Below are 26,818 nucleotides of genomic sequence, written 5' to 3'. Positions count from 1 at the left end.
GGGGGGGCTCTGGATTTCTTTCCCAGCGAGGCCGAAGCCAGGCACGTGGTTCTTAGATATTTGAGGTGGATTGTTTGTGCTTATTTGTTACTCGCCCTCATGCGTGAGACAGGCCAGGAGAGTGGGGACGAGGTCCGAGCCGGCGTTTGGCGTCTCGTGTGTGGTCCTGTGGGCTGCGGTGCCCACTCGGGTCACTCCAGCATTTGATGCCTGCTCATAAGTGTGGTTACTTTATTTATTTGTTTATTTATTTATTTTTGGCTGCGTTGGGTCTTTGTCGCTGCACGTGGGCTTTCTCTAGTTGCGGCGAGCGGGCTTCTCATTGCAGTGGCTTCTCTTGTTGCGGAGCACGGGCTCTAGGTGCGCACAGGCTTCAGTAGTTGTGGCACGTGGGCTCAGTAGTTGTGGCGCACGGGCTTAGCTGCTCCGCGGCACGTGGGATCTTCCCGGATCAGGGATCAAACCCGTGTCCCCTGCGTTGGCAGGCGGATTCTTAACCACTGCGCCACCAGGGAAGTCCCAGGTGCGGTTACTTTAGACAGAAACGTGCAGGGTGCTGTGAGTTGTGGCTGCTTTGTGTGTAGTTTTGAGCGCGCTGGTTTTGAATAATACAGACTGAGGACTGCGCCGCCCTCTGGAGGGTGGGGCTGGTCTTCGCTAGGGCTTCCCAGCACCACTCACCCTGTGTGTACAGAGCAGCATCGCCCACGGCAGACGGGACAAGTCAAGGTCAGTCTGGTCATTTACCATCGAGGGATAAGCATTTCTAAGACACAGTGAAACCCATTTGTTCTGCCTTTCATACGTCCTTGGGAAAGAATACTGGTAGTTGACAATCAGACTACCACTGTGTGAATTCTGGATTTATTCTTGTAATCTTGAAACTGGTCCTGTCTGCACTGGATTTACATGTGCCAGCTCCCTGGCTTCTCATTTACAGCTGGGGTTTTCTGTCCTCTGACCTTGTAACCTGCTCCTCTCCTGGAGGGGGACAGATACTTAGTTCTGTTCATGCTTCTGAGTGCGTTCGAATCCATTTATGATTAAACACTGTTCAAACATTCAGGGTGAGATTTATTGACTCAGAGTAGGGCTGATGAGGATGGGGGGCGGGGGGTGTGCATCATTTCTCTCTTTTATTTTCAGTTGACAAGAGATGGCATTTATTTTTAAATTGTGCTCATAGCTCTGTGACTTCTGCAGAACTACAAACAAGATTTCATTTTAAAATTATGGTAAAAAAAACAGACAATGGTCAGTATTCTGAGGGGCAGGCCAACTCCCTGGCCCCCTTTGGCTGATAAACTTCACATCCAGATTCATAATCCGATGCCCAGGTAATTTATCCAAGTAAATTTGTGACTTAAAACAAAAATTTGGGGGGCTTCCCTGGTGGTGCAGTGGTTAAGAATCTACCTGCCAATGCAGGGGACATGGATTCGATCCCTGGTCCGGGAAGATCCCACATGCTGTGGAGCAACTAAGCCCATGAGCCAGAACTACTGAGCCAGCTCTCTAGAGCCTGAGAGCCACAACTACTGAGCCTGCGCTCTAGAGCCCGTGAGCCACAGCTACTGAAGCCCACGCGCCTAGAGCCCATGCTCCGCAGCAAGAGAAGCCACCGCAATGAGAAGCATGTGCACCGCAACGAAGAGTAGCCCCCGCTCGCCGCAACTAGAGGAAGCCCGCGTGCAGCAACGAAGACCCAACGCAGCCAAAAATAAATTTAAAAAAAAAAGCTTATTAAAAAATTCTTTTCCTACCCAATTAATTTGATAGTTGCTTACATTTTTAAATAGTCAACAGAGAAAGTTCATAACTGTTCATAACCTTTAACTGTGTAAACTTTAAATAGTGGGAAATGTTTTATATAATTAGTTCAGCATGGTTGAGTGAGGGGCCTTGAGCTGGCCCGGGGTCGGGGCTCCCGGAAAAGCCGAGGCGGGAGAAGAATCAGGAGACGCGAAGCCCACGCAGCTGCTCATCCTAGGAAAGCCCTCGAGAGGTCGACTTCCTAAACAGAAGGGTGCTGGGAGCCCTGTCCTCTGATGTCTCAAGCGTCTCCGAGAGGATGTTTTTGAGTGACTCCTGGACCTCATCACAGGGACGGGACGGGGTGCGGGGAGGTGGGGAGTCGTCTCTGCAGATTCATGGTATCCTCTACCCTCTTGCTCTTCTCACGTTCTGTTCTAATAAAAGTCGGGGTGCTGTTTGTTTTGTCTCGTCTCTAAGGCACATCTTAAGTTCTGATGTAAGTACTTTTTGAGGAGGTGATTCACGGCCGCAGCTCAGAGCTGCAGTTGTGCGGTCAGCGGGCTTCCTCATCTTCTCACCGCAGCCTCCGTCCCCCAGACCCGCCCAGGTGTCTCACCCGGGAGGGGCTCCGTTTCCCCGGAGACAGCCGTGGGGAGCGTGTGTTCTCACCTGCCCTGCGGGAAGTGTGTGTGCCGCGGGGGCGCGCGCGGAAGTGCCCGGGGAAGCATAGGCGGAAGTGCAGCTGGAAGCGGGCGCACGCGGAAGCAGAACGCAGTCAGAAGCGCGGCTCGCAGCGATAATCAGGCTTCCCCCGGGCAGGGAGGGGAGCTTCTCTGGTCAGCTGAGTCTCCTGGCGGAAAACCCTCGGAGGGAGCTTAGCTGGGATTGTGCTGTATGTCTGGGTGTTTCATCTCAAGGAGGGGTCACGACTGACAGCTTCCGTCTGCTGGCAAAGTGTGTCTCAGGGCGAAGCCATTAGTGTCAGGCCCACGTGTGCCACGGGCCCGGCTCCAGGGACGTCTGTGTGCCCTGCCGGCCCCGCTCTGCCTGAGCACTGGCCGGGACGCGGGCCTCCTCCGGCCGGGGGCACAGGCTACGAAGCCTGACCTATGAGAAGCCGTCTGTTTATCAGCTTTTGACTTGAGCAGAGCCCAGTTCAGAATGAATGAACAGGATGATGTGAAGTACTCTGGTTTGTGAAACAGGAAGCTGCCAGTTCTTTGTTTCTCGCTGTAACTGACCAATGGGATCCAGGTCTTGCCAAGTGGCTGAGCAGGGCATGTTATCAAGTTGGGAGCCTGGGGCGGCTCACAGATTCCACCAGCAAGAGCGCCCACATCCACAGCCAGTTCCTTGAAGACGAGAAATGTAGGGAAAACAAGATGAGCGAAAGCAGTGCCCCCAGCGGCTGGTCCAGGGTGGGACTGCCAGACTTCAGCCTAGACCCCACCGTCTGGAAGCTGTAATTAAAGGGCCAGAAATGAGGGCCGCAGGATAGCGTGTCTCTGCAGAGCTCCTGGGCCGCCGTGGTCCGTGTGCTAGCAGGCTTCCCACATCCCAGTGGGCTGGGCAGCACTGGGCATGTGCTCGGTCAGAACGCACAGCCCAGTCTGTCCAGTTCCCGGGGGGAGGGAGAGGAAGGGAGCCCGCCGCGTCCTCGGACGGGGCGTTCCAAGGGCCGACCGGCTGGACCCACAGGCTCCCATCAGGCATGTGTGCGCCTTCCGCAGCCCGTGAGCGGGAGCGTGGGCATCTCCATCTCAGGTTCGCCGCTGGCTGAGAAAGGTGAGGAGGAAGGACACCTACGGGGTTTAATTTTATGTATCATTTGAAGCTGATTGCTTGACTTTTCTTTTTTTTAAGTAAAAGTTAAAGCCCATAATTGGTTTACGTCTGATTTTCTTAGTGAAGCCCCTCTACAGCCAGAGGGGAGGTTTGCAGCGCATGGGACCCGCGTGCTGTGACCAGGCACCCTGGCCCAGAGGCGAGGCCCTGTGCCCACCCCTGACCCCTGCTGCCAGCTGGGCCTGGGCGGCCCCTTCCTGTCTCCTGGAATGCAGTTCCTCATCTATAAAAGCAAGTGCTTGAGCCACATGGCTAAGTACTGTTGATTCTAAAACGTGATTATGCCAATGCATTTGTAGTTACGGGATGTTAGTCCACGTTCCCTTGTAGAATAATTAAAATTCCTACAGGATATGAAGAACGCAGCCCTTGAGTTGATAATGTGCTTTGTTCATTAGGTGTGTCAGGTGTTGTTTTGTTTTGTTCTGTCGCAAACGCAGTGGATTATTAAGCATCTTTACGTTCACCTTCTCTTCACGGGTGTCTGCAGACACTGTTTTATGTGAGTGAACCAGCTGTAAGGTTTTTTATTCCTTCTACATGATGACTCCGTTTTGACATAAAGGGGAGCGAATGCCCTCCGCACGTGTTACAGTCCAGGGTGGAGTGTGGGTTGCTGCCCGTGGTTACGTGGCTTTCCACAGTGGGCTCCAGCTCCACAGGTGCACTTGTTACTTGGATAGGTTCACAGGAAGTTCTAAGCACGTTCCGAGAGGTCCCCTGTATTCCTCACCCGCTTCCCCCTACTGCTTACAGCTTACGTGGCTGTAGGACAGTATCAAAGCCAGCAAGCTGACGTTGGTACAAGGTGTGTGTCGTTCTTTGTCATGTTCCCGCACATGTAGGTCTGTGTGATCACCGCCTCCCCCGAGACACATGGCTCTCACCCCACCACCCAGTTCTCCCTTGCACTCGTCACACCTAACCGCCCCCCGCCCCGAAACCCCTGGCAGCCACGAATCTGTTCTCTGTCGCTGTGACTTTGTCATTTTGAGATGTGACATAAATGGGAGTTTGGCTCGTCCAGGCTCGGCATCATGCCTTCCATCCAGGCTGTGTAGGGCAGTAGTTTGTTCCTTTTTATTGCTGAGTCATCAGCATCGCACCCCGTGGGGTTCCACCTGTGTTTCCTGAGGGACACAGTGGCTGATCCCAGTGTTTGGCTCCTACAGATAAAGCTGCTTTGAACAGTCACGGGCAGGTTTAGAGTAGACGTAATCTTCCTTTCTCTGGGAGAAATGCCCAGGAGTGCAGTTGATCAGCTGCATCATCAGGGTATGTTTAGCTTAAGAAGCTGCTAACCCATCTCCCACAGGGGCTGTGCCGTTTTCCGTTCCCAGCACCAGGGCAGGGGAGACTCGGCTTCTCAGCCTCCTCGCCGGCATCTGGTGGTGTGGCTGCTTTCTATTTTATTTATTTATTTTTTTAAGACTTTTTTTTTTTTTTGCTGCGGTACGCAGGCCTCTCACTGCTGTGGCCTCTCCCGTTGCGGAGCACAGGCTCCGGATGCACAGGCTCAGCAGCCATGGCTCACGGGCCCAGCCACTCCGTGGCATGTGGGATCTTCCCGGACCGGGGCATGAACCTGTGTCCCCTGCATCGGCAGGCGGACTCCCAACCACTGCGCCACCAGGGAAGCCCCTGCTTTCTATTTTAGCTCCTCTTCTAGGTGCGTCGCCATCACTTTGCACTTCCAGTTGGCTGGCGGTGCTGCACGCCTATCCGTGTGCTTATTTGCCATCTGGGCGTCCTCTGCAGTGAAGTGTCCCTTCGTACCTTTTGTCCACTTTCTAACTGAATTGTTTGTTTTTTACTGTTGGGTTTTGAGAGTTCCTTACACATTCTGGATGGTCCTTTGTGCGATGTGTGGTTTGACATTCCTTCTCCCAGCCAGAAGCTTGTCATCATCCTCTGATGGGCTCTTTGTACAGCAAGAGTTTTTACTGTTGACAAAGTCCAGTTTGATTTTTTTTTCTTCTTTTTTTATAGATCATGCTTTTGGTGTCGTGCCTTCATCAAGCCCTAGGTGCCTTTTTTTAAAATTTTTGAATTGTTTTCCTCCCATAGACAATATATCATTTCTCTCTGGCTGCCTTTAAGACATTTTCTTTGTCTTCAATTTTCAAAAGGTTGGTGTGGATTTCTTTGAGTTTATCCTGTTTGGGGTTCAGTCATCGTCATGAATCCGTAAGTTTACTTTATTGCCAAATTTGGGGAATTTTCAGCTATTTTTTTTTTTACCCCACCCAGTTTCTGTTCTCCTTCTGGGACTTGGATAACATGAAGGTTAGACCTTTTGTTGTAGTCCCAGGACCTGAGACTCCAGTCATTTATTTCAGTCTCTTTTCTCTTTGTGTTTTGGGTTGGGTAATTTTTATTGTTGTAGCTTTGAGTTCACTGATTACTTTCTCTGTTCTTTTCCTTCTGTTTCAGCCTAGTCACTGACTATTTGTTTCAGTTATTATATATTTTTTTAGTTCTAAAATTCCCTTTGGTTCTTCCTTATATCTGTTCTTTACTGAGATTTTCTATTTCTTATAATTGCTCATTGGAGTTTTTATAATGGCTGCTCTAAAGTCCTGGAAAGATAATTCTGACACCGGTGTCATCCTGTGTTGGTGTCTGTTGACGCCTTTTCTCATTTTGTTTGAGATTTTCCTCATAATTGAAATCTGCACATCTGGGGTATAATCTTTGAAGACTTTGGATCTTATTTAAATCCAGTATTTTATTAGCACTCCTCTGACATGGCTCTGGGAGAGGGGGGGACACCCCCTGCTCTTTCCACGTGGCTACCACTGATGCTGAGGGCGGCGCAGGTGCACCCGTGCTGCTCGCTCTCTGCACTGGCCTGTGTGTCCCCGAGTCCTCAGTGGGAATGACGTGTCTCCTAACCCCTCCGTGGGCACAGCCTGTGTCCCCTGTCCTTGGTGTGGATGGCATGTGTTCTCTGGTCCTCAGTGGGGGTGGTGTGAGCCCCCTGTCCTGGGTGGGGACATACTGTGTCCCCACCCAGGATGGGGAGGATGTGTGTCCCTGCCCTCCAGGGGGGATGGTGCGAATGGCAGGGGCCGGTCTCCATCGTGGGTCGGTGGCTGAGCCAGGCCTCGCCAATCGCCAGCCTCACTCGCCGTGGTGCCATCTCATCCTGCCACCCATTTCAGTGCCCTTCCTCCCGGCCAACAGGATTAGACAAACCTACAGTAAACGGTTATAAGCTGTGTGCCCTGTCTTCCCATTCAGGTAGGTCTTTTTTTGTCCTTATTGAGTTTTATAGTTTTTCTCCATAAAGGTGTTGCATATCTGAGGCTTCCGTTTTATTCTGTTGTCATCACTGTTGCTTTCAGAGTTTTCCACTTAATTAACAGCTTCCTGCCGTGAAACTCCGGGTACTGTTATTGCAGCCTTGAAGTAGGTCTCTGTCGAAATCTAGCTCTGCTTCATTATGAAGCTGCCCCAGAGTAACACGGGGTCCTCGGCTCTTTGGAGGCCTTGCATTGTGGGTGCTGTTGAAGTGGATGGAAAATCCCACCAGAATTTCCCTGGAGGCCCTTGCGGCTTCATGGCCTCTGAGGAGGGTGTAACCCCCTCCAGCCTCCTTGGTGAGACGGTGGCTGGGAAGATCCCACATGCTGCGGAGCAGCTGAGCCCGCGCGCCACAACTACTGAGCCTCCGAGCCACAACTACTGAAGCCCACACACCTAGAGCCCGTGCTCCACAACAAGAGAAGCCACCACAATGAGAAGCCCGTGCACCGCAACAAAGAGCAGCCCCCGCTCACCACAGCTAGAGGAAGCCTGCGCGCAGCAACGAAGACCCAACGCAGCCATAAATCAATAAATAAGTCACATAAAGAATTTTCTTAAACTTTGAGAGTGAGATTAATGCCAGCCCCTGACCTGCGAGTCTCCACAGCGGGCGGCTCAGAGGCAGTTTTCCTGTCTCTCCGTCTTGCCTCTCCTGGCATATGACAGCCAGCAGGAGGCCTGGGCCCTGTCCCGGGAGGGAGCTGCCTGAGCGCCCCGAGGGAGGACGGAGGCGACCTCTCTGAGCGAGGCCGCTAGTGCCAGGAGGCCTGGTGAGGAGGCACGGGAGGGAGCAGGGTGGCATCGGAGAGGCTGGCGGGGCCCGAAGTCTGCCTTGTTTCCCAAGAACTGTGGGCGGTTCCTGAGCTGAGCAAGGACCCGGTTTGTTGTGGGGTTTCGCCCAGTCTGTCCTGCTGGCCTGGTGGCGGGAGGGGTGGGAAGCGGCAGAAAGCCCTTGGGGCTGACCTGTCACCCGGGAGCAGAGTCCCCGGGGTGCAGGAGGTGACGTCAGAACTTGCATTTGGTTATTCTTAATCTTCTCCGCTTAAAGTGTGTGTGTCATGTGGCATCAAGTGTATGTTGGCAGACGGCATCATGAACGTAGTTCATAAAGAAGTAAGCAAGTGTGCGTAATCAGGTGGTGATGCCAGGACATTGTCCTGAGGGGCGATGCGGGTGGAAAAGCTTAGTGATGAGAAGTCCTGACCCACAGGTGGGCTCACGTGCTCCAGGCCAGCATCTGATGAATGTATGGGTTTTTGCATGGAATTTAATATTATTTTAATTTTTAATTGTAAAAAAGCCTCTGAATATTTAAATCTTGCCTGAGTTGGCCCTTAGAAAAAAGAAAAATACTTGCTTCCCACCAGTAGACTACCACAGAGTCCTTGCAGGATGACTCTCCTCCTTGGCTGGTGCATCCACGGCAAACCTAGAATCAGGTCTCTGTGTTGCGTGGTCTGTTTCTTCTTCCTTTGAACAGTGACCCACGTTCAACGTCATGAAAGTAATTGACTTTTAAAGGTGTGAGTGGGCTTCCCTGGTGGCGCAGTGGTTGAGAGTCCGCCTGCCGATGCAGGGGTTACGGGTTCGTGCCCCGGTCCGGGAAGATCCCACATGCCGCGGAGCGGCTGGGCCCGTGAGCCATGGCCGCTGAGCCTGCGCGTCCGGAGCCTGTGCTCTGCAACGGGAGAGGCCACAACGGTGAGAGGCCCGCGTACCGAAAAAAAAAAAAGGTGTGAGTACCGCAGCTCACCTTGGACTTTGCAGAAGAGATGGATTGGATGCTCCCCTAGATTTCCGTTGAAGGAGCACAGGAAAACTGGGGAACAACTGAAAAATAAGGAGGATGATGAGAGCTGTCCGTTCAGTTTTCATTTCAGAATTAGACTTCTTAAACAGCAACGCAGCCCTTTCTCCTGCGGGAGCTGGGACCTGCGCAGACCCTTCCCAGGGGAACTGAGCTTAGCTGTGAGTGGCGTGGCTGCCCTGCCGCCTGCGCCCCGGTCCTGGCTGACAGGGACCTCGTGGGAGAGGTGACCTGGGTTAGGCCCTGGGCCTGGGGCTTGGTCGTGTCGGGGGTGTGTGTGTCCGAGTGAACATTTGATTTCGCCTCCATTGCTGCCCGAAGACAAACCCCACGAGGTGGGGCTGCGGTCTGGGTCCTCTCTCCTTCCCAATGTCCCTGCTGCAGGGACTGTCCAAGGTGTGTGGTTCTAGAAACCCTCGGAAGCTGTGCCCGGGTTCTCGCTGTAGCCTCTGACGTTTGTTGGCAGTACTTCCTTAGTGAAGGGAGTGCTCTGTGAGTAGGTTTTCCCAGAAATCTTAGCCAGAGGACGTCTGGAGCCCCCAGTGGTGACCGTGCTGAGAGCAGGGCCACGGTGCTGGCCGTGGGCAGATTCAGTGTCGTGTGGGCAGCTGACGGCCTGGGGTTCGCTCATTACAGCACAGGAGGTTTTCAGGGGCCTCCCTCAAAGACCTGATTTACAAGGAAATTATGGAAACTTGCCTGGCAAACTTCGCTCACCAGCCTTCCCCTGTCGGCCCCGTGATCGGCTCCCCTGTGAAGCCTGGGTTCCTTTGGGTGTGGGAGCTGCCCTGGGGGAACACCCCCCACTCCCCGGCAGGGAGGCCCTTGGACCCCCGCCCTGTTCTCCCCTTGCTGGGGCCCATTGGGGAGGACGGGGGGAGCTGTGTGTTGACATCAGCAGGGCTGCCCTGGGAACGAGGGCGAGGGCGGTGCACTTCCATCCCACTCGGCCTCGGCAGGCGGCAAGGTTTTCTCCACCTCTGTCGACTGTGATACCTCCCTGGGCGCTTCGACAGCTTTCACGGTTTCAGTTCTTAAGGGAAATGGGCTGGACGCCTCGTGCGGTGCTTGGGGGTGGGGGGCAGGGGAGCCGCCCGCCCTCCCCAGCCTCTGTGCAGGGCCGCTCCGTCCGGTTTCCGAGGGTGCCTGTCGGATTTCCCAAATTCGGAATGGGAGCCGAGCCGGGCCGGAAGCAGTCACACGCGGCTCCTGTCGTGTTCCGACAAATGGAACTTTTTTCTCTTCTTTTTCCTTAACAGCAAAGGCTGTTTGCTCTCTTTGGAGGTGGAGCCGAGGTCTGTGTTTGGGGTCCCCTCTCGAGTTTTGCTGTATCTCCGAGGCTGGTATCAAAAGGAAGGTCTTGGTTTGGGTGGTAATGCCTGGGTAGGAGGCTCGTGGGTTTGCCTGGAACGGTCCACTCGGGAAGGACGTGCTGCCTCCCGACCCTCATGGTGGGCCGTGGCAGTGGTGGCGACCACACCTTTCTGGCAGCGCCTCCTGGGCTCTGCCTTCAGCTTCTGAAGCGCTTCCTTGGCCAAGTTTAACAGAATTGAACTTGGGCCTTGCCAGGACCCAGAAAACCAACGTGCAGAGCAGATTTCTGCTGTCTTCTTGTTGCTCCCCACCCCCACCCCCCAGTGCAGCAGCCGCCCTGTCCTGGGGGCTTTTCTTTCTGCCCCTCAAGTTTATAGGTGCTGTGATAGTACAGAGCCCTTACCGGAATGTCCTTAAAGTACACGGATTTAAATATATCTCAAGTGTCCAGAGAGACGGAACATTCCGGCTAGTCGATACACTTAACCCGCTCAGTGCATGGTTTCCTGGCACATGTAATAAATAATAGCCAGTGCTACTTTTTAATTAGTATTATCATTACATCGGGTTGTATTATGTTACAGTATTGAATTTCACGTGGATTAAGGTTTAGGCAGTAGACTCTCAGTTTTGCAGATCGGGTAACTGGAAGTGTTAACGTCCCAGCGGCTCACAGCCCCTGACCGGTCTCAGGTTCCTAGTGTCACATGCGCATCCTCACCCAGGAGGGGGCGGCCCCTGACCTGAGGAAGCACGGTACTGCTGCTCTCTGGGTGGAATTTTTACGTGTAAACGTGGTTATTACTTATTTCGTGCTACTCCTTGTTGCATCACACCTGGCTCTTTCCTGGGTCTTCGTGTTCGTGCTGAGACACCCTGTCCTCGGGAGGGAGAAGCTATGCGTAATGCGGAGATAACCTTGGCATCTGACTTCAGATCAGGTTAGTGTCCGAATGGGCCAGTGTTGATCACTGCACAGACCACTGTAGTACCCACCCCCCCACATCCATCTTCCGTGGCACTTGACCTGGTGGCCGGCTGGGCTCTGCACGTGGAGTGTCTGCAGCCCGCAGGCGGTGGTCGGGCTGCCAGCAGACGCTCCCATTTTCACACGAGTCTCTCTCCGTAAAAACTGTGGACGTGGATTTGAGCGGTGAAATCAGTGGCCCCTGCCCTCCATGTGAGATAAAGGGATGCCAGCTGTCCTCTGATTCTCTGGCTGAGTGATTCTGCTAAACACAGAGAAGGCATGTTGTCAATGTCCTTGCAAGGTTAACCCAGGGTCAGAAAAGTGATCGTTTCCCTGTGGTCTGGCCGCTGGGTTTCAGCCGACACCCTCCGGGGTGCCTCACCCATGTGGAAGGAGTCGCTCTCCTGCCTCACACCCGCCTTTACCTCCCGATAGACTAAGTTACACGGAGACAGGGAGCGTGGTGAGCTCCTGGCCGTGTGCACCAGCATGTGTGTGCGCAGCGCGGAGGGGACAGGCAGCAGCAGACGTGACACTTCCCTCTGGGAGCCCGTGGTCTGGGAAGCCCGGCGGGGATAAGCAGGGGCCCTTGAGGCGGGCTCCGTACAGGGGGTGGCCTTTGGGGACAGAATCTTGAAGAATGTGAGTCTGCTGGTACGAGGCCAGGCCCTGTGCTTGGTGGCAGCCCGTCGCCCGCGAGCTCTGCTGTCGCCGTGTCCATCCCAGCGGTGGTGCTGTGTCTGAAGCTCCATCCCTGGAGAGCCCGGCCTTGTGGTCCACACTTGAGCCACCCAGTGCAGGATGTGCCTCTGCAGTGCCCGTTCAGTTGGCAGTGAACCTTAGGAAGCCAGAACGTTTGAAGTGGAATTCTGATCTTTTAGTTCCTCCATTCACCCAACTGGATAACCTTTGGTGTTTTTCAGGCAAATCTGGAAGGTATTTGCTTTGTCAGATATATTGGACTTTCTGCTTCATTTGATCTTCCAAACTGTAAAGCTTGGGAGCTCGACTTACACAGTCATTTTTTGTTTGCTTGTCTTAAACCTGATGCTTCCCCACTGAGGGATAAGAGTGTCCCTGGGCAGATGGTTTGGGTTCCCCCCCAGGGCGCCTGACCCTGTGCGGCTCTGCTGGGACCCTCTGTGTCTGAGGTCCAGGCTGTGGGTGGCCTTGGTTCGAGGAGGAGGGACGAGGGCCTCTCAGTACACCAGCACTCGTCAGTTTTTTTGGAGTAGGATGACTTGAGGCTTTGCTGTTGTGTCTGGGACTCTGCGGAGCTGCTGCCTGGTCAGCACCGTCATCGCCCCGCCCTCCCGGGGCCTGGGCTCTTCGCTTCATTCCCTCTTCCTGGCTGGAGCTTGTGTTTGGATCACGTGCTCACCCCTCGCCGGTCTGCACAGCTTCCCAGCACAGCAGTGAACTGTGGCCTCTGCAGCCTCCAGCCTCCTCTGCTCGGTTCTGTTTTTGGGTTTTGTTTTTTAAAGATGTTCTAGCAAAATGTATTACGTTTTTAATAGAAATAGATATTTTAGGTTAAAAACACTTAAGATGATCAGAATCCTTTGATTTGGGGACTGTATATGTAAAAGGTTTTTCAAAACCATTTTCTGAACTGTCTTACTGTTCTTTGGAGTTCTTACAAAACTCAGAGCCTCTGGTGTGCCAGTTGCAGACCTTCTGTAAATGAGGGTTGCTTGTTGTCTGGGGCCCGCCCGGAAAAGCCGCCTGCTGGCCTAGAACACGGCGGCGGGGGAGGGCGGGGCCACTGGCTGTCAGCTGGCCCCCAAGCCTGACCATTTTTCCACTACTAGGTTGTGGTTATTTTCAAAATTTGAACATACTGGTCATCAAATGTGTAACAGCTTTTTCCCCTTATTCTTGAGTCTTTCACTTCTTAAAGGACACGGTTACAACATTTAAAAAACATTTTGAAAGACTCGAGGTCTTTCAAATACCACTCCTACCCTGGGGATGTTTGCAAGAATGACCGAAGCCAGTGTCATCGGCTGCTTGCTGTGCCCGCCTCGCCTGCCCCAGGGCTCCTGCTGCACCAGGCCTGCCTGTCTGTCTCTGGTTTACCAGGGAGGGGCCTTAGATTCAGCCACTCGCCCCAGGTCCCCCACAGCGTCCCAGCCGCCCATTCTCAAACCAGATCTGTCTGATTTCAAATCCCAGGCCTTTAGCCACAGTGCTGGACCGTTTAGTCTCTGCTGTTTTCACTTGTCATTGTGTCATCAGCATTTTTAATGTTCCTCCATGGGCCCATTTTAGTGAGTGCCTATTACCTGCTAGGTACTGTGTGAGCTTCTAACTACTTTGCTTATTTCATTTGATACTCACACGAGACCCCTACACAGTACACACCATAAATACCCCAGTTTTCCTGATGAGGAGAACAGATCAGATGCATTAAGAGATTTGCCCAGAGACAAACAGTCCTGGAAGGCGTCCTTTCAAATGGCTGCATGATACTCCTCCATGAATGTGCACTGTGGTTCATTCAGCTGTTCCTCATAGGGAGCTCTTTAGCTGTTTAGAATTAGAACAGAGGTTTGGTTTTTGTAACGAAGGTCCGGATAGCAAGGGAGGTGGATTTCTTTTGCGTATAACAGTCCTGATGTAATCTGATACGGCAGCTCCAGGCTCTTCTGTTCCGTTGCTCTGTTACCCAGTGTCCGTTTTATGGCCCAGCGTGGCTGCTCCAGCTCCTGCCATTGCACCCACATCCTGGCCATAGGAAGGGAAGAAGTGAAGAAGACACTGTCTTCCTCTTAAGGGCACGAACCATCGCATCCCGCTAACCAGCACAGTCTCATGGTTGCACAAGAGGTAGAGAGGCGTTGTCCGTAGTCGGGCGGCCGTGCGTCCAGCTGAAACGAGTTCAGTGTCGAAGCAGAAGAGGGTACACGTCGAGGGGACTAGGCATCGCTATCATAGTCTGCCCTTTCGGCCCCCCATGTGTTTGTGACCCTTATTCTGACATAAAAACCACTCATCCCCATTGTCAAGGGAGGCGGCCCAAGTCCCACCTGGTGACCGCATCGCGGAGGTCCAGGGTCTCTGTTACCTGTGCGCCCCCGCATTGGGGTGCCCCGAGTGGTGGATCTGTGAAGCGCTGTGCTGAGGGGAAGCAGAGGAAGGCGGTCCCAGCTCCCGTCTGGGAAAGGGAGGAGCGGGACGCACACTCACTGGTCACAGCCACTCTGCTCTCAAAGGCACTCCCCAAAGGGGCAGGTTCCGGGGGGCCTGCCCGGCTGCCCCCATGTCTGCACGTGGAGGGTTCTGTGTCCGCCGGCCTCCTCCTCCGAGGTGCTCCAGAGACGACACTGCTGTGCTTCCTGGCGGCGCCCCGGGCCGGGCAGGTGCGGGAGGGACGGTCGCGCCTCCTCGCAGGCCAGATTGGGGCTGCTCCGAGCACGTTGTCTCTGTCACATCCGCAGGTCAGATGCACAGCAAGGGTCTCTGGGGGCGGGTTTCCCTCTTGAAAACCCTGCTCTGGTCTTTGCTGCCGTTGGGCTGGGGCCTCTCTACCTGTCTCACCCGAGTCGTGGCTCCTTTGAGGCCACTGAGGCTGCACGCTCGGTGGCACCGTTTCCTGCCCCGGCCGCTGGTCCCTGTGGTCCCCCTGGTCCACCTGCCGCTTGTGGCATCCTGGGCACACAGGCTCCGCTCTCCGGTATCTCGGGGGACCGCTGGACCCGGCACGGGGAAGGTGACCAGAGTTCTAGCTTGCAGCACTTGCATCCTTGCCCTCTGACGAGCCTGCACCCTGTACTTCAAACTGTGTGACCGCCTGGCGACTCCTGGCCAGCGGCAGTTCTGTGCCGGCCACGAAGCAGGGTCCCGGGCCGCCCTCCCCGTCGCTGCCTGAGGAGGGGCGTCCTCTGCAGAGTGACTCTCCCTCCTGGACTGAGCCTCCAAAGTTTTCTTGTATTTTCTTCGTCTTTTCCGGGAGGTGTTTTCAAGCCTGTCACCCAGCCTTCCTTATGAAGTTTTCTTTTGTGTCACATTTACTTGTCCAGGGTCCTTGTGTTTCCCTAGAGGTGCCTCTTGGGGCTGCAGCCTGTGGGTGGCCAAGGTGGAGCCCCCCTCCCATCCCGGGGACACAGGTGGTCCGTGTCCTCTCCGTGAGGACTGAATGACGACAGGGAAATTATGTTTCTTTTCTGACAACTTCCTGTTGGTGAGGCCGGTGGGGGGCTTCCTCCCTAAGGATGAGATGGGAGTGAAGGTGGGTGACAGCCCGAGGCCCTGAGGCTCATTAGTGGCCGAGCGGGGCCAGACCAGCCTTCATGAAGGGATCTCTGACCTGACACTGAACAGGGCAGCTTCACAGGGAACCGAGGCCATACCAGTTTGGCCCAACTTCCAGGAGCCCAGGCTTCTGGACACTCCCAGACTAGAGCGGGCCCGGGCGTAGGAGCTTCAGGGCAAGAGCGTTTTAAAAAACAGTGATTCCACTGCAGTGAGAAGCCCGCACGCCGCAACAAAGACCCAGCGCAGCCAAAAATAAATAAATTTATATGAAAAAGTAAAAACAGCTCGATTGGGTGCTGCTCATACACTGCACGAAGAACCCACTTGGATCGTCCAGGCCAGTGGTTTTCAGGAGACCCTGGCAATTGTGCAGCTGCCGCCACAGCCGATGGCTGGGCGTTTGCGTCGCCTCTGAAGGAAGGAAGCCCCGCGCCCGTCTGCAGGACCCCCACCCCACCCCCACCCCCGCCGGGCAGCCACCAGACTACTGTCTGTCGCCTCTGCAAAGCAGGGCGAGAATTCTGTGCAGAACTCGGGTGCTTGCACGGAGCCTCCCTTGGGCTGGTGGGCGGTGGTTTCCAGCGCGCATCCCCACCTTCATAGGAACCCCGACGCACAGGCAGAGTGCGCTTGGGTCCAGCCTGAACGTGGAGCACCTTCAGGAGAGGAGCTCTAATTGCAGGACGCGCTCACGAAAGCTCCAGCCAGGGCCCTAAACCAGAACGAAAATGTTCCAGGGAGAGAAGTGACAGTTGGCAAACTCGGTGGGCACCCTGGGGAGACATCTGTTTAAAATTAAGCAGCTTCCTGGTATTTCCTCCTCCTCCTCCTGGGTAGGAGATCAGCTGCCTCAGGATAATCTTTGGAAGAGTGAGTCAGGAGATGCTTTTGAAATAGCTGTTGCAGTAACTAATGTGAACATGTTTGTGGTTAAACCTTGGTTGGAAAATCACCGTTCCAGTAGGAAGCTGTCCTGCTGCTGTCCTTTATAGACGGCAGTAGATTTTGCCACTGATGACATGCCCAAATCCCTGACCTGTAAAACGCTGTGCTTTGTTGCACTGAAACCCCAGTCTGTGTGCATGTACGGTCTGTCTAGCATCTTGGATTTGAACTGGAAAGCGTCTTGGAGGTGATCTCTCCTGCTCAGAGCATCCAGGGCTGCAGAGGGGTTACAGCAGGTGGTCCCACAGCAGAAGTCAGGCTGGGAAGCAGAGGGAAGGGGGCCTGACGATGCTCTCCGGCATATGCCTCCTCAGCCCAGGGCCAGGCAGGCACTGATCCCCGCCCAGAGCTCTTCTCTCCAGATCTCGTGCCTTTTCTCATCTTCACCCTAAACCCCATTTTCTAAGATTCCCCTGTCTTGTGACCTCTGTCCGAGGCCAGAAGCCACAACCTCTTTCTAGTTGGTATTGACAGTTGTAGTTGTAACATGATCTCGAGGTTGTAGTCTGATCTCACGTTAACACAGGGACTTGCACTACGCAGGAAGTCAGAACTCCACGCGCCTCTGGCAGAGAGTAACACGTAGCTTGCTTTGTTAATTTGCAGCAGTTGAAGGAAGAGACAAATGGTAAAGGGACGTGTAGAAATGCTTTTTTAGCTGTTTGTCAGCATTACTGCCTTCCTTCCTAGCACTGGTGGAACAGGTGTTCATGTGTGTGTGCGTGCGTGCGTGCGTGTATGTGCACAGACACCCCTGCTGTTCATCCAGTCCCGTCCTTCACAGGTGGAGCTCACCTCAGCCCCGCTCTGTTCACCTGTGTGGAGCCCTCAGCCAGTTCCCAGGCGCGGGGACACCGGGCCCATCTCAGACTTGGTGGGGATGCATGTTGACTCTGACTTACAAAAGCTGACCAGCCTCTGGGTCTGGAGAGACCCTCGGCCTCAGAAAGCATCTTAGGCAAATGTGTGATGTCACTTTCTAGCCAAAATACTGACGGAGGAAATTTCCATTGGGTGGTGGGGAAACTAAAGGAAGTGGAAAGGACAGCAAACGTTTCTTTTTTTTTTTTTTTTTTTTGTTGCGGTACGCGGGCCTCTCACTGCTGTGGCCTCTCCCGTTGCGGAGCACAGGCTCTGGACGCGCAGGCTCAGCGGCCATAGCTCACAGGCCCAGCCGCTCCGCGGCATGTGGGATCTTCCCGGACCGGGGCACGAACCCGTGTCCCCTACATCGGCAGGCGGACTCTCAACCACTGCACCACCAGGGAAGCCCAGCAAACGTTTCTTTAACTGGCTTACGAAGGAGATGGCAGGCGATTTTTAGATAGCCTGGGGCGGCCCTATAAGCAGAACCATAGGGATGATGTCACCATTCCAGACCTCCCCATCCTCATCCCTGACATTTTGGTGTTTAGGCTGAATTTCCGAGAATCAAAACAGCATCAAACAGGAAAACAGCTTCTGTTGGAACAGTATCAAGATCCCTTTGTTCTGCTTTTAGATTTGTAAATACAGACCTGGTAGCCGTGGGTCCCAGTGTCTTGGTGCTTCACTGCCTGCTGCAGGGCTCTGCCTGGACAGCCACATGCAGCCGCTCTCTGCTTGGTGTCTCTGGAAGAATCTATACTGGCCAGTGAGGCCAGCTGGAGTTCCTGATTTTCTCTGTGAGATGCAGGCAGGGGCTCTCAGAGTAGACGCTTGTACTGCTGAGTCATTTCCTGAGAGGTGGGTCTCCCCGGCGGAAGGCTCTCGAGCACCCCCGTTGGATGCTGGGGTGCCAGGTCACCACCTGCCTTGTCCCAGAGCCTGTTCTTCAGTCTTGTTTCTTCAAAGTTGTTTTACCAAGAGAAAAGGGAATTGGACTGAAGCAGTGCTTGCCGTGTGGCTGGGAGGTGGCAGGGAGTTGGCTACTTAGGCAGTGAAGTGAATTGAATTGAATTGACTGGACCAAATATCAGGGACTTTTCGGTGTGCACCCTGTGTCTGCTAACCACAGTTAGCAACTTGTGGATAACTGGTCAGTTTAGACATTAGAAGGTGTGCTTGACAAGCAGTGCCCCGCTTTACAGGTCAGAGTTTGTGGGAGGGAGATGAGCCCTGGGTTCCTGTGCGCACACAGGGAGGGACTGGGGTCTGCAGTGGCCTGGGGCGGGCGGTCCCCTGTCAGTAGAGGAGACGAGGCTCGGGGCTCGTGAGGCCAGAACGGACGGTGATGGCAGCCGGTTCCTTCGGGTTCCAGGTGCTTCCTCCGAGACCCCCGCCGGCGCCTCTGCAGGTGGCGCTGCCGCTTTTCCCAGGCGGCGTTCGCTTTCCACCTTCTGGGTGACGGGCACCTGTCGTTAAAAAGCTGCCCTGGAGGTGACCGTGGCGTTTCGGTTTCCCAAGGAGCATTCTCTGCGAGGTGCTGGATCCACGTGGCGAGCGTGGCGGACAGGAAGCTGGCTGGCCATCTGGAGCCCGTGTGGGAGGGGACACCAGGGGGCTTGTCCGGGCTGGAGGTATTGCTGTCGCACGCGTGGTGGGGGGAGCCCGGTGCCCTCGCCGGCCTGTCCCGAGGGGAGTGGAGGTGGCGTGGTTTGGGTGCAGTTTTGGGCACGTGTGTGCGCGCGGCGTGGTCGGAGAACGCACCGGCTGGTGACGGCGGACGGCGTAGACGCGCCGGGACACCTCTCCCCCGCTGGACCTAACGTCCCACTCCCCTCCCGCTGCAGGTGCACCTTCCGCTTCCCCAGCACGGCCATAAAGATCCAGTTCACGTCGCTGTACCATCAGGAGGAGGCCCCGGCGTCCCCCCTCCGGCCGCTCTACCCGCAGATCTCCCCGCTGAAGATCCACATCCCGGAGCCGGACCTCCGGAGCCTGGTCAGCCCCGTCCCCTCCCCGACTGGCACCATCAGGTGAGTGGCCTGGCCCCCTCACGCGGCTGCCTCTGCAGAAGCCAGGGCCCTGTGCTTTAGAACGCGGCCGAGAAAGAGGAAAGTGATATGGGTGGTCTGTGTTTCATACAATATCAAGTATGTTTCTGGAAAATTGCCCATGGATGGAAAATTTGAAACTATTTTAAGTGCATCAAGGGACCTGAGGACTTAAACTCTCTGGAGAATTCTTTTATAAAGTGAAGAATCACTACTTAATTAGTCACTTTTCCAGTTTGAAGTTTTATATACTAGGGTCTTTTAAAACAAGCTTAGGTATCAGTCTTAAAAGACAGTGAAACTATTTAAAAGGAATATTTGTATACCAGGATTTGGTGGACTAGGTTTTTCTACACTTTATTTGTAGAAATCCTTTGCAAAGTTTTAGAAATTAATCTGGATTTTGAAGAAAGGGAAGTCCTCGAACTTTCTCATGCTTGGCGTGTTATACAGAGAGGGTCCCTGGGGGCAGGTCTGAGGGTGAAGTGTGTAGCCAGAGACTGGGGAGGGGACAGGTGAGCTGTCCCCTCTGAGGGGCACAAGTACTTCTGCGACCACAGGGGTCCTGTGCCTTCTTCCCCTTTGGTCATAAACCACGTTGAAAGACCTGGACTTGAGGATCAAGACTGAATAAACTTTACATAGTTTACCGCTTCATTACGGACATTGGAAGCACAGCTGGCCTTCTCCTTACTGGCGTGTGCGGCCCTGGCGATGCCACGGGCACCAGTGCATTTGCTGCGGGTGCCTCGGTTCCTGCCACGCGCTGCGCTTGCCACCGCGGACTGGGCACCGTCGAACGTCAGCCCGTGGAAGAGGCAGAGGGTGTCTTGGTGTCGCCACGAAGCCCGTTTCGGCCTCGCACGCCCCCTGAGATGGTCCCGGGGCCCCGGGGTGCCTCTGGGAACCACACTCCGAGAAGCACTTCCCAGCAGAGCTCGAGCTTTGCGTCCCTGGGTCTTACCAGGTCTCTCCTCTGGCTGACCAGCCAGGCTCGTGGTCCCCGGTTTTGCACCTTTAAGGGTTACACTTAGAAGCACAGATGGGTTAATCATGGCATCACCATTGGTTTCACTTTTGCCTTTTGTTTTCCTACCATGATGTGTGGAGTCATTTGCATTGAGTTGCTTGGAGTCCGTTTCCTCCCCGAGCCAGTGAGCGGGCGGGCGCGTTTCTCTTACGGAGAGAAAGTTCAGGGACAGCTTTGAAATGTCACAGACCTGAATTCTGGTTCTGGCCGCATCTCCAGTTGGTGGGAGAACCGGGGGCGGGTCCCTGCAGCCTCCTCGGGCTTCGTTTTCTCCCTCAGTGAATCCCTCCAGCATCGCAGACGTCTGGGACGCCAAGGATGAGCAGTGAGTGACGGAGAGCCGCTGTACGCCAGGCCCTGTGCTCAGCCGCTGGACGTGTGTTATTTTATTTAGTCCTTAGGGATTTACGAGATAAATTTTTTCCTTTAGTTCTTTTCAGGTTTCCAGCGATAGCTCTGTTCTCAAACCCGAAATTTAGCACGTCATCTCACTGTTCTTTCAGACATCTACCTTGAAAATAATCTAAAACATGAGGGCTCCGCTGGAGTTAACGATGAAGCTGTGCTATGAAAATGCTCTTCCACTTACTTACATGTGTATAATTTATGCATAGATAAAAAATTTTGTGTAGTAAAATGAAGCAGCCACTTTGGAATACAGTCTGGCAGGTCCTCAAAACGTTAAAGGGTTACCTTAACTGCCAGCAGCTCCCTGGGTCGTGAGGTCTCCGTGGAAACTCATCCACAGGGGTTCATGGCAGTGTTATTCATAGCAGCCCCCAAAGTGGAAACAGCTCACGTGTCCATCAGCTGCTGAGTGGAGAGAAAATGTGTTACAGCCACAGGGTGGAGGGTTATTCCAGCATAAAAAGGAATGCAGTGCTGACACCTGGTACAACATGGATGACCCTTGAAAACATGATGCAAAGTGAAAGCAGCCAGTCCCTAGAGACCACACATTGTGTGATTCTGTTGATATGAAATGTCCAGAATAGGCAGATACTTAGAGAAAGAAAATAAGCTGCCAGGGGCTGGGGGTTCAAGGGAGTGGGCTGTGCACTGTTGTGGAGTTTCTTTCTGGGGTGACGACATGACAGTATTGTGGAATGAGGTGATGGTCACACAACTCTGGATGCACCAAAAACCACTGAATTGTACACTCGAAACGGGTGAATTGTGTAGTGTGTGAATTGTAGCTCAATGAAGCTGATAGAAAAGCTTGTATGCACTGACACCTTTATCCAGTAGCACCTCAGAGCGGCTGCAGGAGCAGCGGCCAAGTGTGTTTTACGTGCCTTAGGGAGCCAGACAGGCGTGTGGGCCTCCGGGTGGGCCTCGGAGCCCTGACACGCCTGGTGAAACCCGAGCCCGCGGTCAGCCTTAGACTGGCCTGGGGCTGCTAATCATCAGTTCATAATCCAGCCACATCGACGCTTTTTTTTTTTTGGCGACGCTTTTTAAGAAAGAAAAATGTCTTGGTTTGTACCTGGAGGTCTTCATAAAATAGATATAATTCCCAGTAACATTTTGAGTAAAAACAGTGGCCGGCAGGCTGAGCTAGTGCAGCAGGTCCGCGTGCTGCGGCCGCCTGTGTGTTAGGGGGCGCCGGCGGTTCTCAAGGGGCGCAGATGGTGTCCCTGCGCAGTTCTGGGGAGTCGCGGCCATGTGACTGTGGAGACCCCGGGCCCGAGTGGGGTTGGGGCGCTGGGCCGCCCGGGGCACTCGCCTCTGGTCTTCATCCGGTAGAACAGCTTTGCGGGGAAAGTAGGAACTTTGAGACTGGCTCTTTCACTCTTGAGCCTTTAAGTGTCACAGAAAAGGATTTCTGTTTACATCCGTTTATCTTGGCGCCGCGGAATCCGATCGCCCGCTGGAAACCTCAGAGGCCCTTGAGGTTTCGCTGCCCAGATCCTTTTCCTGCGCGCCCGGCGCAGGCGCGAGGCCGGCGTGTTTACAAACAGCTGCCTCCCCCCACCCCGCCCGGGCACCCTCCCTGCGCCCGTCGCCCATAGCAGATCCCCGGGGAAGCGGGCGGGCTGGGAGACCCCGGCCGGCAGCGGCCCGCGCCCCGGTCCCCGTCCGGGTACTCGTCCCTACGCCCTACGCCCGCCCCTCCCCCTGCTCCTCCCCCCCTTCCCTCCCTTCCCCTCCCCGTGGCCCCCTCCGCAATCCCCGCCCCGCCCCGCCCCGCCGCGGTCCCCATTTGGAGCGTCTGAGCCCGCTGCCAGGTTGGCCCGCTCGCCCGGCGGCTCAGCTGCAGAGGCTCGCAGGCCTCGGCCCGGGACGGCCTCCTCCGGCTCTGGGCCCGTCCTCTTGAGGTGTGGGGAGCGGCCCCACCTGTAGGAGCGGCCCTGCCCCGCCCTGCTGACCCGCCCCCTCCCTCCTTCCCTAGGGGGCCGGGCGGGGGCGGGGGCGGGTTCTGCGGGGTTTTTTCCCTGCACTGAAGTCCTCCACCCAGAAAATGAATGAACTCTCTTGTTAAGAAAAATGCTGAAATTCAACCAGAGAAAGGGAGCAGCACAGAAGGAGAGCAGCTAATTTATACTAAGTTTTTAGAAGCTATTTCTTGAGTAAGGCGTTTCTTAATTTTGGTAATATAGAGGTGAAAACCAAAAGTAATTTGTTTTGTGGAATTTGGCCAAGGTTAGCGGAACCCTGTAGGAAATAAAAATTAAGCAACCAACCGCAGAACCTAAACCACTTTCAACCATGACCTTGCAGCCCAGTCCTGCTTCACTGCTGCGCGAGATTCGGTCCTAACTCACTTTGCAGTGTTAAGTGTCTTGAGTTGGGAGGTTGTCGAGTTGTGACTGTTGGAAGGTCTTTGTGTTTCTGGCAAACTTTGGATCCTTCCTTGAGAGTGATTTATTCTGTTGAGAAGTTTCCAGCTGCAGCGTTTCCTCAATTCCCCCGAGTGACCCAGAGAGGAAGGTGCCTGCACAGTGGGGAGCCCTGCCTGGCTGGTCTGGGAGACCCGCCCTCAGTGGGTCCCGCACCCGTATCTGCACCTGTGGCCCTCGCACCCCCCAGCCCCACTCACACCCACCTGGTCCCTTTCCCCATCTGAAAACTTGGGAGAAATAAAAATTGGTTCATCTACACAGAAAGGTGCGGCCCTCCTTGTCCTTTATAGTTTTCCTTCTGCCTACAGCCGTGCCCGGGTGTTTTTTGGCTTTAAATTGTTGAGAGGAGGTTGACTGGGCTTGCGCTTTAGTCTCGTGTCCATTGGGGCAGCTGTTTCCCTGCTCTCGGGCACATCTTCGGGGCATGGGTGCCATGTAGTGTGTTCTTGGGTGTGCCTTCTGGGCGAGGCCCGGTCTGGTGCCCTTCCTTTCCAGATTGCGGCTCTGGGTTTCTGGAAGCAGGCAGAGCCTGGAGGAGGACCTGAGGGAGGCATGGGCCCCCCGCCCGGATCTGCCCTCTGCTCGGAGATGCACCTGGTACTTCTGGGCTCAGGCCTGTTCGCTTATTGTTCTCACTGGGACAAGGTGTGTTTCATAAATGAGTTAACCTTTTAAAATAGTGTCCCAGTACCATTGTGAAGCAATTATACTCCAATTATAGTTGTAAAAAAAAGGGGGGGGAGGGAACGTTCTGGAAAGCAAGGCCAATTTCACTAAAAGTAAAGAGTCTTGGAGTTGAAATATCCAAATACAAATATTGGCCATGTTGGATATGAGTGAAAAAAAAAGCAATAGGGGTACAGAGAGAAGTATGTTGAATGTCTGCTATCTAATCAGCACTCTGTCAGGCAGTGCATACTAATCTCTTATTCAGTCCTCAAATAAAGTATTATTTCCAATGTACAAATAAATAAGTAAGTAAATAAATAAATAAATAAATAAATAAAATAAAATAAAATAAAATAAAATAAAATAGTGTCCCAGGATTTCACAGCACTGAGTGTCTCTTAGCGAGCACAGGTGTTCTTAAGAGACTGGCCTCTCTTTCCCTTTATTTTCCCCCGGATTACAGAAATATTACAATATATGTGCACTCTACAAAATTGAAATGTTTCAGAAAATAAAAATCGTGCAGTGACATTCTTGGAGAGAAGTCCATGTTTGCAGGTGCATCTTCTCTGAACATGCCGGAGAGCTTGTCTGACGGGTGTCAGTACTTGTGACCCCTCCCCAGAAAGGTCCCTTGGAGCTCAGAATGTCCTGCAGCTTGTTTTTTCTCCTGTCCCTCTGTGTCTCGGGCTCCTTTCTGTGTCACTGCATCACTCGTGGCTGCACAGTGTACTGTTTGACGTGTTCTGTATTTGGTTGACCAGTGCCCCACCGAGGGCCAGGCAGCTGTTTCCAGTTTCTTAGTTTCCTGGGTCTGAAATCACCTCTCTGAAGTGTCTAAACGGTCCGTGCTGAGGCCATGGAACCCTCAGGTTTGATTATTTTGGTTAAAATACACTTGTTAGGGTCGTGAGCCACAAGATTTTAAGAACAGTGATAAAAATAGAGCTGTGGGCTTCCCTGGTGGCGCAGTGGTTGAGAGTCCGCCTGCCGATGCAGCGGACATGGGTTCGTGCCCCGGTCCGTGAGGATCCCACGTGCCGCGGAGCGGCTGGGCCCGTGAGCCATGGCCGCTGAGCCTGCATGTCCGGAGCCTGTGCTCCACGGCAGGAGAGGCCACAACAGTGAGAGGCCCGCAGACCACAAAAAAAAAAAAAAAAAAAAAATAGAGCTGTCTCTGACATACACGCTGGACCTGTGCGGTGGGCTGGGAGCTCAGTACATCCGTTCACCTCCACGGTGGTCCTGTGTGGTATTGCCGTGTGGTGTCACAGCCTTGCCAGCCCCACTTTGCAGATGGGAGACTGAGGTTCTTCTCCAGCAGAGCGGGTAGAACGGCTGGGCTGCGTGTTCAGCAGGTGCCCACAGGGAGAGAGGTGGTACTGATTTCATTTGTGTTTTTTAAAGGTTTATTCATATCAAAGTAATATGTGCATGTGATCTCAGAAAGCAGAAGATTCTGCAGGGCTGGTGATGACAAGACAGCCCCTGGCCACGCCCAGCCTGTCCTCACGCCCCTCGGCACCTACTCACCTTCTGGTGTCTCAGTTTCAGATCATCATACACTGACTTCCTGTGGGACAAAGGACTTGGCTTTTCCTCCCACCCCATCAGCCCAACGAGATCACATCAGAAGTGTCGGTTAATGGCCTCAGTGCGGCTGTGTGACGGTCACACTGCTCAGCCTCTCCCCGGCCTGTGCTCCCGGGAGTTACAGCGGCCCCTTCTCTGTTTGGTTTGATCTCCTGGTACCTGGGACGACTGGCACACCCTTCACATTTACATCATCACCTGGAACCCAGGCCTGGCCCCGAGGTGCAGGGGGCGCCTCTGACCCTGGGATCATCTTCCACCCCATCCTGGGCATCCCCTCTCTCCCAGCTCCCCGGTCTTCCCTTTCCTGATCTTCTCCTTCCTTTTACTGGACAACATCTTCTAGTCCTGGGGAAGGGGACAGGAGAGGTAAGTTTTTTTATAAAAACTTCCATACCTGAAGATCGTCATTATTCTCCATTCACACTAGATAGATGTTTATCCTGGGTAGAGAGTTCTAGGTTGGAAACGTTTTTGCTCAGAACTGATGTCGCTTTCTAGCTTCGAGTGTGTCTGTTAAGAAGTCTGATGCTCCTGTGATCCTGGCCCTTTTGTACACGGTGTGTCCCCCTGGGGGCGGGCGGGGGGGCTTGGGTCTCCGGCATCCGCAGCACCGGCCCCGTCTCAGCGGGGTGCCTAGGAGGGGGCTGGACATTTAATGGGACCCTTTGGATCTGAAGACTCACTTCCTACCTTTCTAGGAAGTTATCTTCTCACTTCTGTGACGTTCTCTCCCCCTGCGTCCTCGTCTTCTTTTCCCACCTTGTTGTTCCTCTGTCCGTCCCTTTCTCTTTTCTGCTTTCTGCTTTTCTCAAGTTTCTCCTTCCACCCTTTATTGAACTTTTATTTCTCCTCTTTTTAAAAACTGTAAGCATTTCCTTGTTCTCCAGATGTCCTCTTAATTGTGTCCTGCTGTTGTGAATACAGCCTCTTCACCTCTTTGGGGCTGTGATCCTGCTGCTTTGTTTTGCCTTCCCCCCAGCAACCCCCCTCCCCGCCGTCTGGCGTCCTCCGAGAGCCCCTCCTCTGTGTGTTTCCCGTGTCCTGTCTGGCCCAGCTGCCCTCCATCCAGGCAAACGAGGCACAGGGCCAGGGTGGAGGGGCCACGCTGCCCCCACGCCTGGGCAGCCCACGTTCCCACCTCCGTTTCAGATCCATTTCCACTTCCTTGTTTTTTTTTTAATTATAATTTTTTTCTGTTGAAAAACCCTTCTACAACTTGGAATCGATTTGAGGCAAATTGTGCCATAAGCAGATTTTCTTTAAGTGGCTGAAGCGCTTTATAAACAAGTAACAATGAAAGAAAATGTTTCTGGTGCGGGACCAGCAGGACTTCCTTCCCAGGAGGCTGGCTCGGGAGGGGCAGGACCCAGAGCCTCCCACCTGCGCGCTTTGCTGAGGCCCAGGCGGAACCGGACCGCCAGGCGTCTGAGCGGCACGGCAAGGGCCACGCCGTGGGCACGGCAGGAGCCCGGACGAGGCTCAGCATGTCTCTGGGGACAGTGGCCTCTGGTCAGATGTGCTGTTCTCAGCTCAGGCTCTCACCCTCGCAGTGGGCCTGGGCGC

The 26,818-nt window shown here is 54.1% G+C and overlaps 1 protein-coding gene across 1 annotated transcript in view; it reads left to right on the top strand.

Moving 5' to 3' along the window:
- Window positions 1-26,818, top strand: part of FOXK1 (forkhead box K1) — a 69,246-nt gene that overhangs the window by 27,222 nt on the left and 15,206 nt on the right. The window contains exon 2 of the mRNA XM_082644426.1: window positions 18,914-19,099. Within this exon, the coding sequence (XP_082500552.1) occupies window positions 18,914-19,099 (186 nt within the window). The remainder of the gene's footprint in view (window positions 1-18,913; window positions 19,100-26,818) is intronic.

Source organism: Mesoplodon mirus, assembly GCF_964341445.2.
Source record: "Mesoplodon mirus genome assembly, chromosome: 15".
Classification (NCBI taxonomy): Eukaryota; Metazoa; Chordata; class Mammalia; order Artiodactyla; family Ziphiidae; genus Mesoplodon; species Mesoplodon mirus.
Note: the sequence above shows the minus strand (reverse complement) of the source record. Positions and strands in the feature narration are given on the sequence as shown.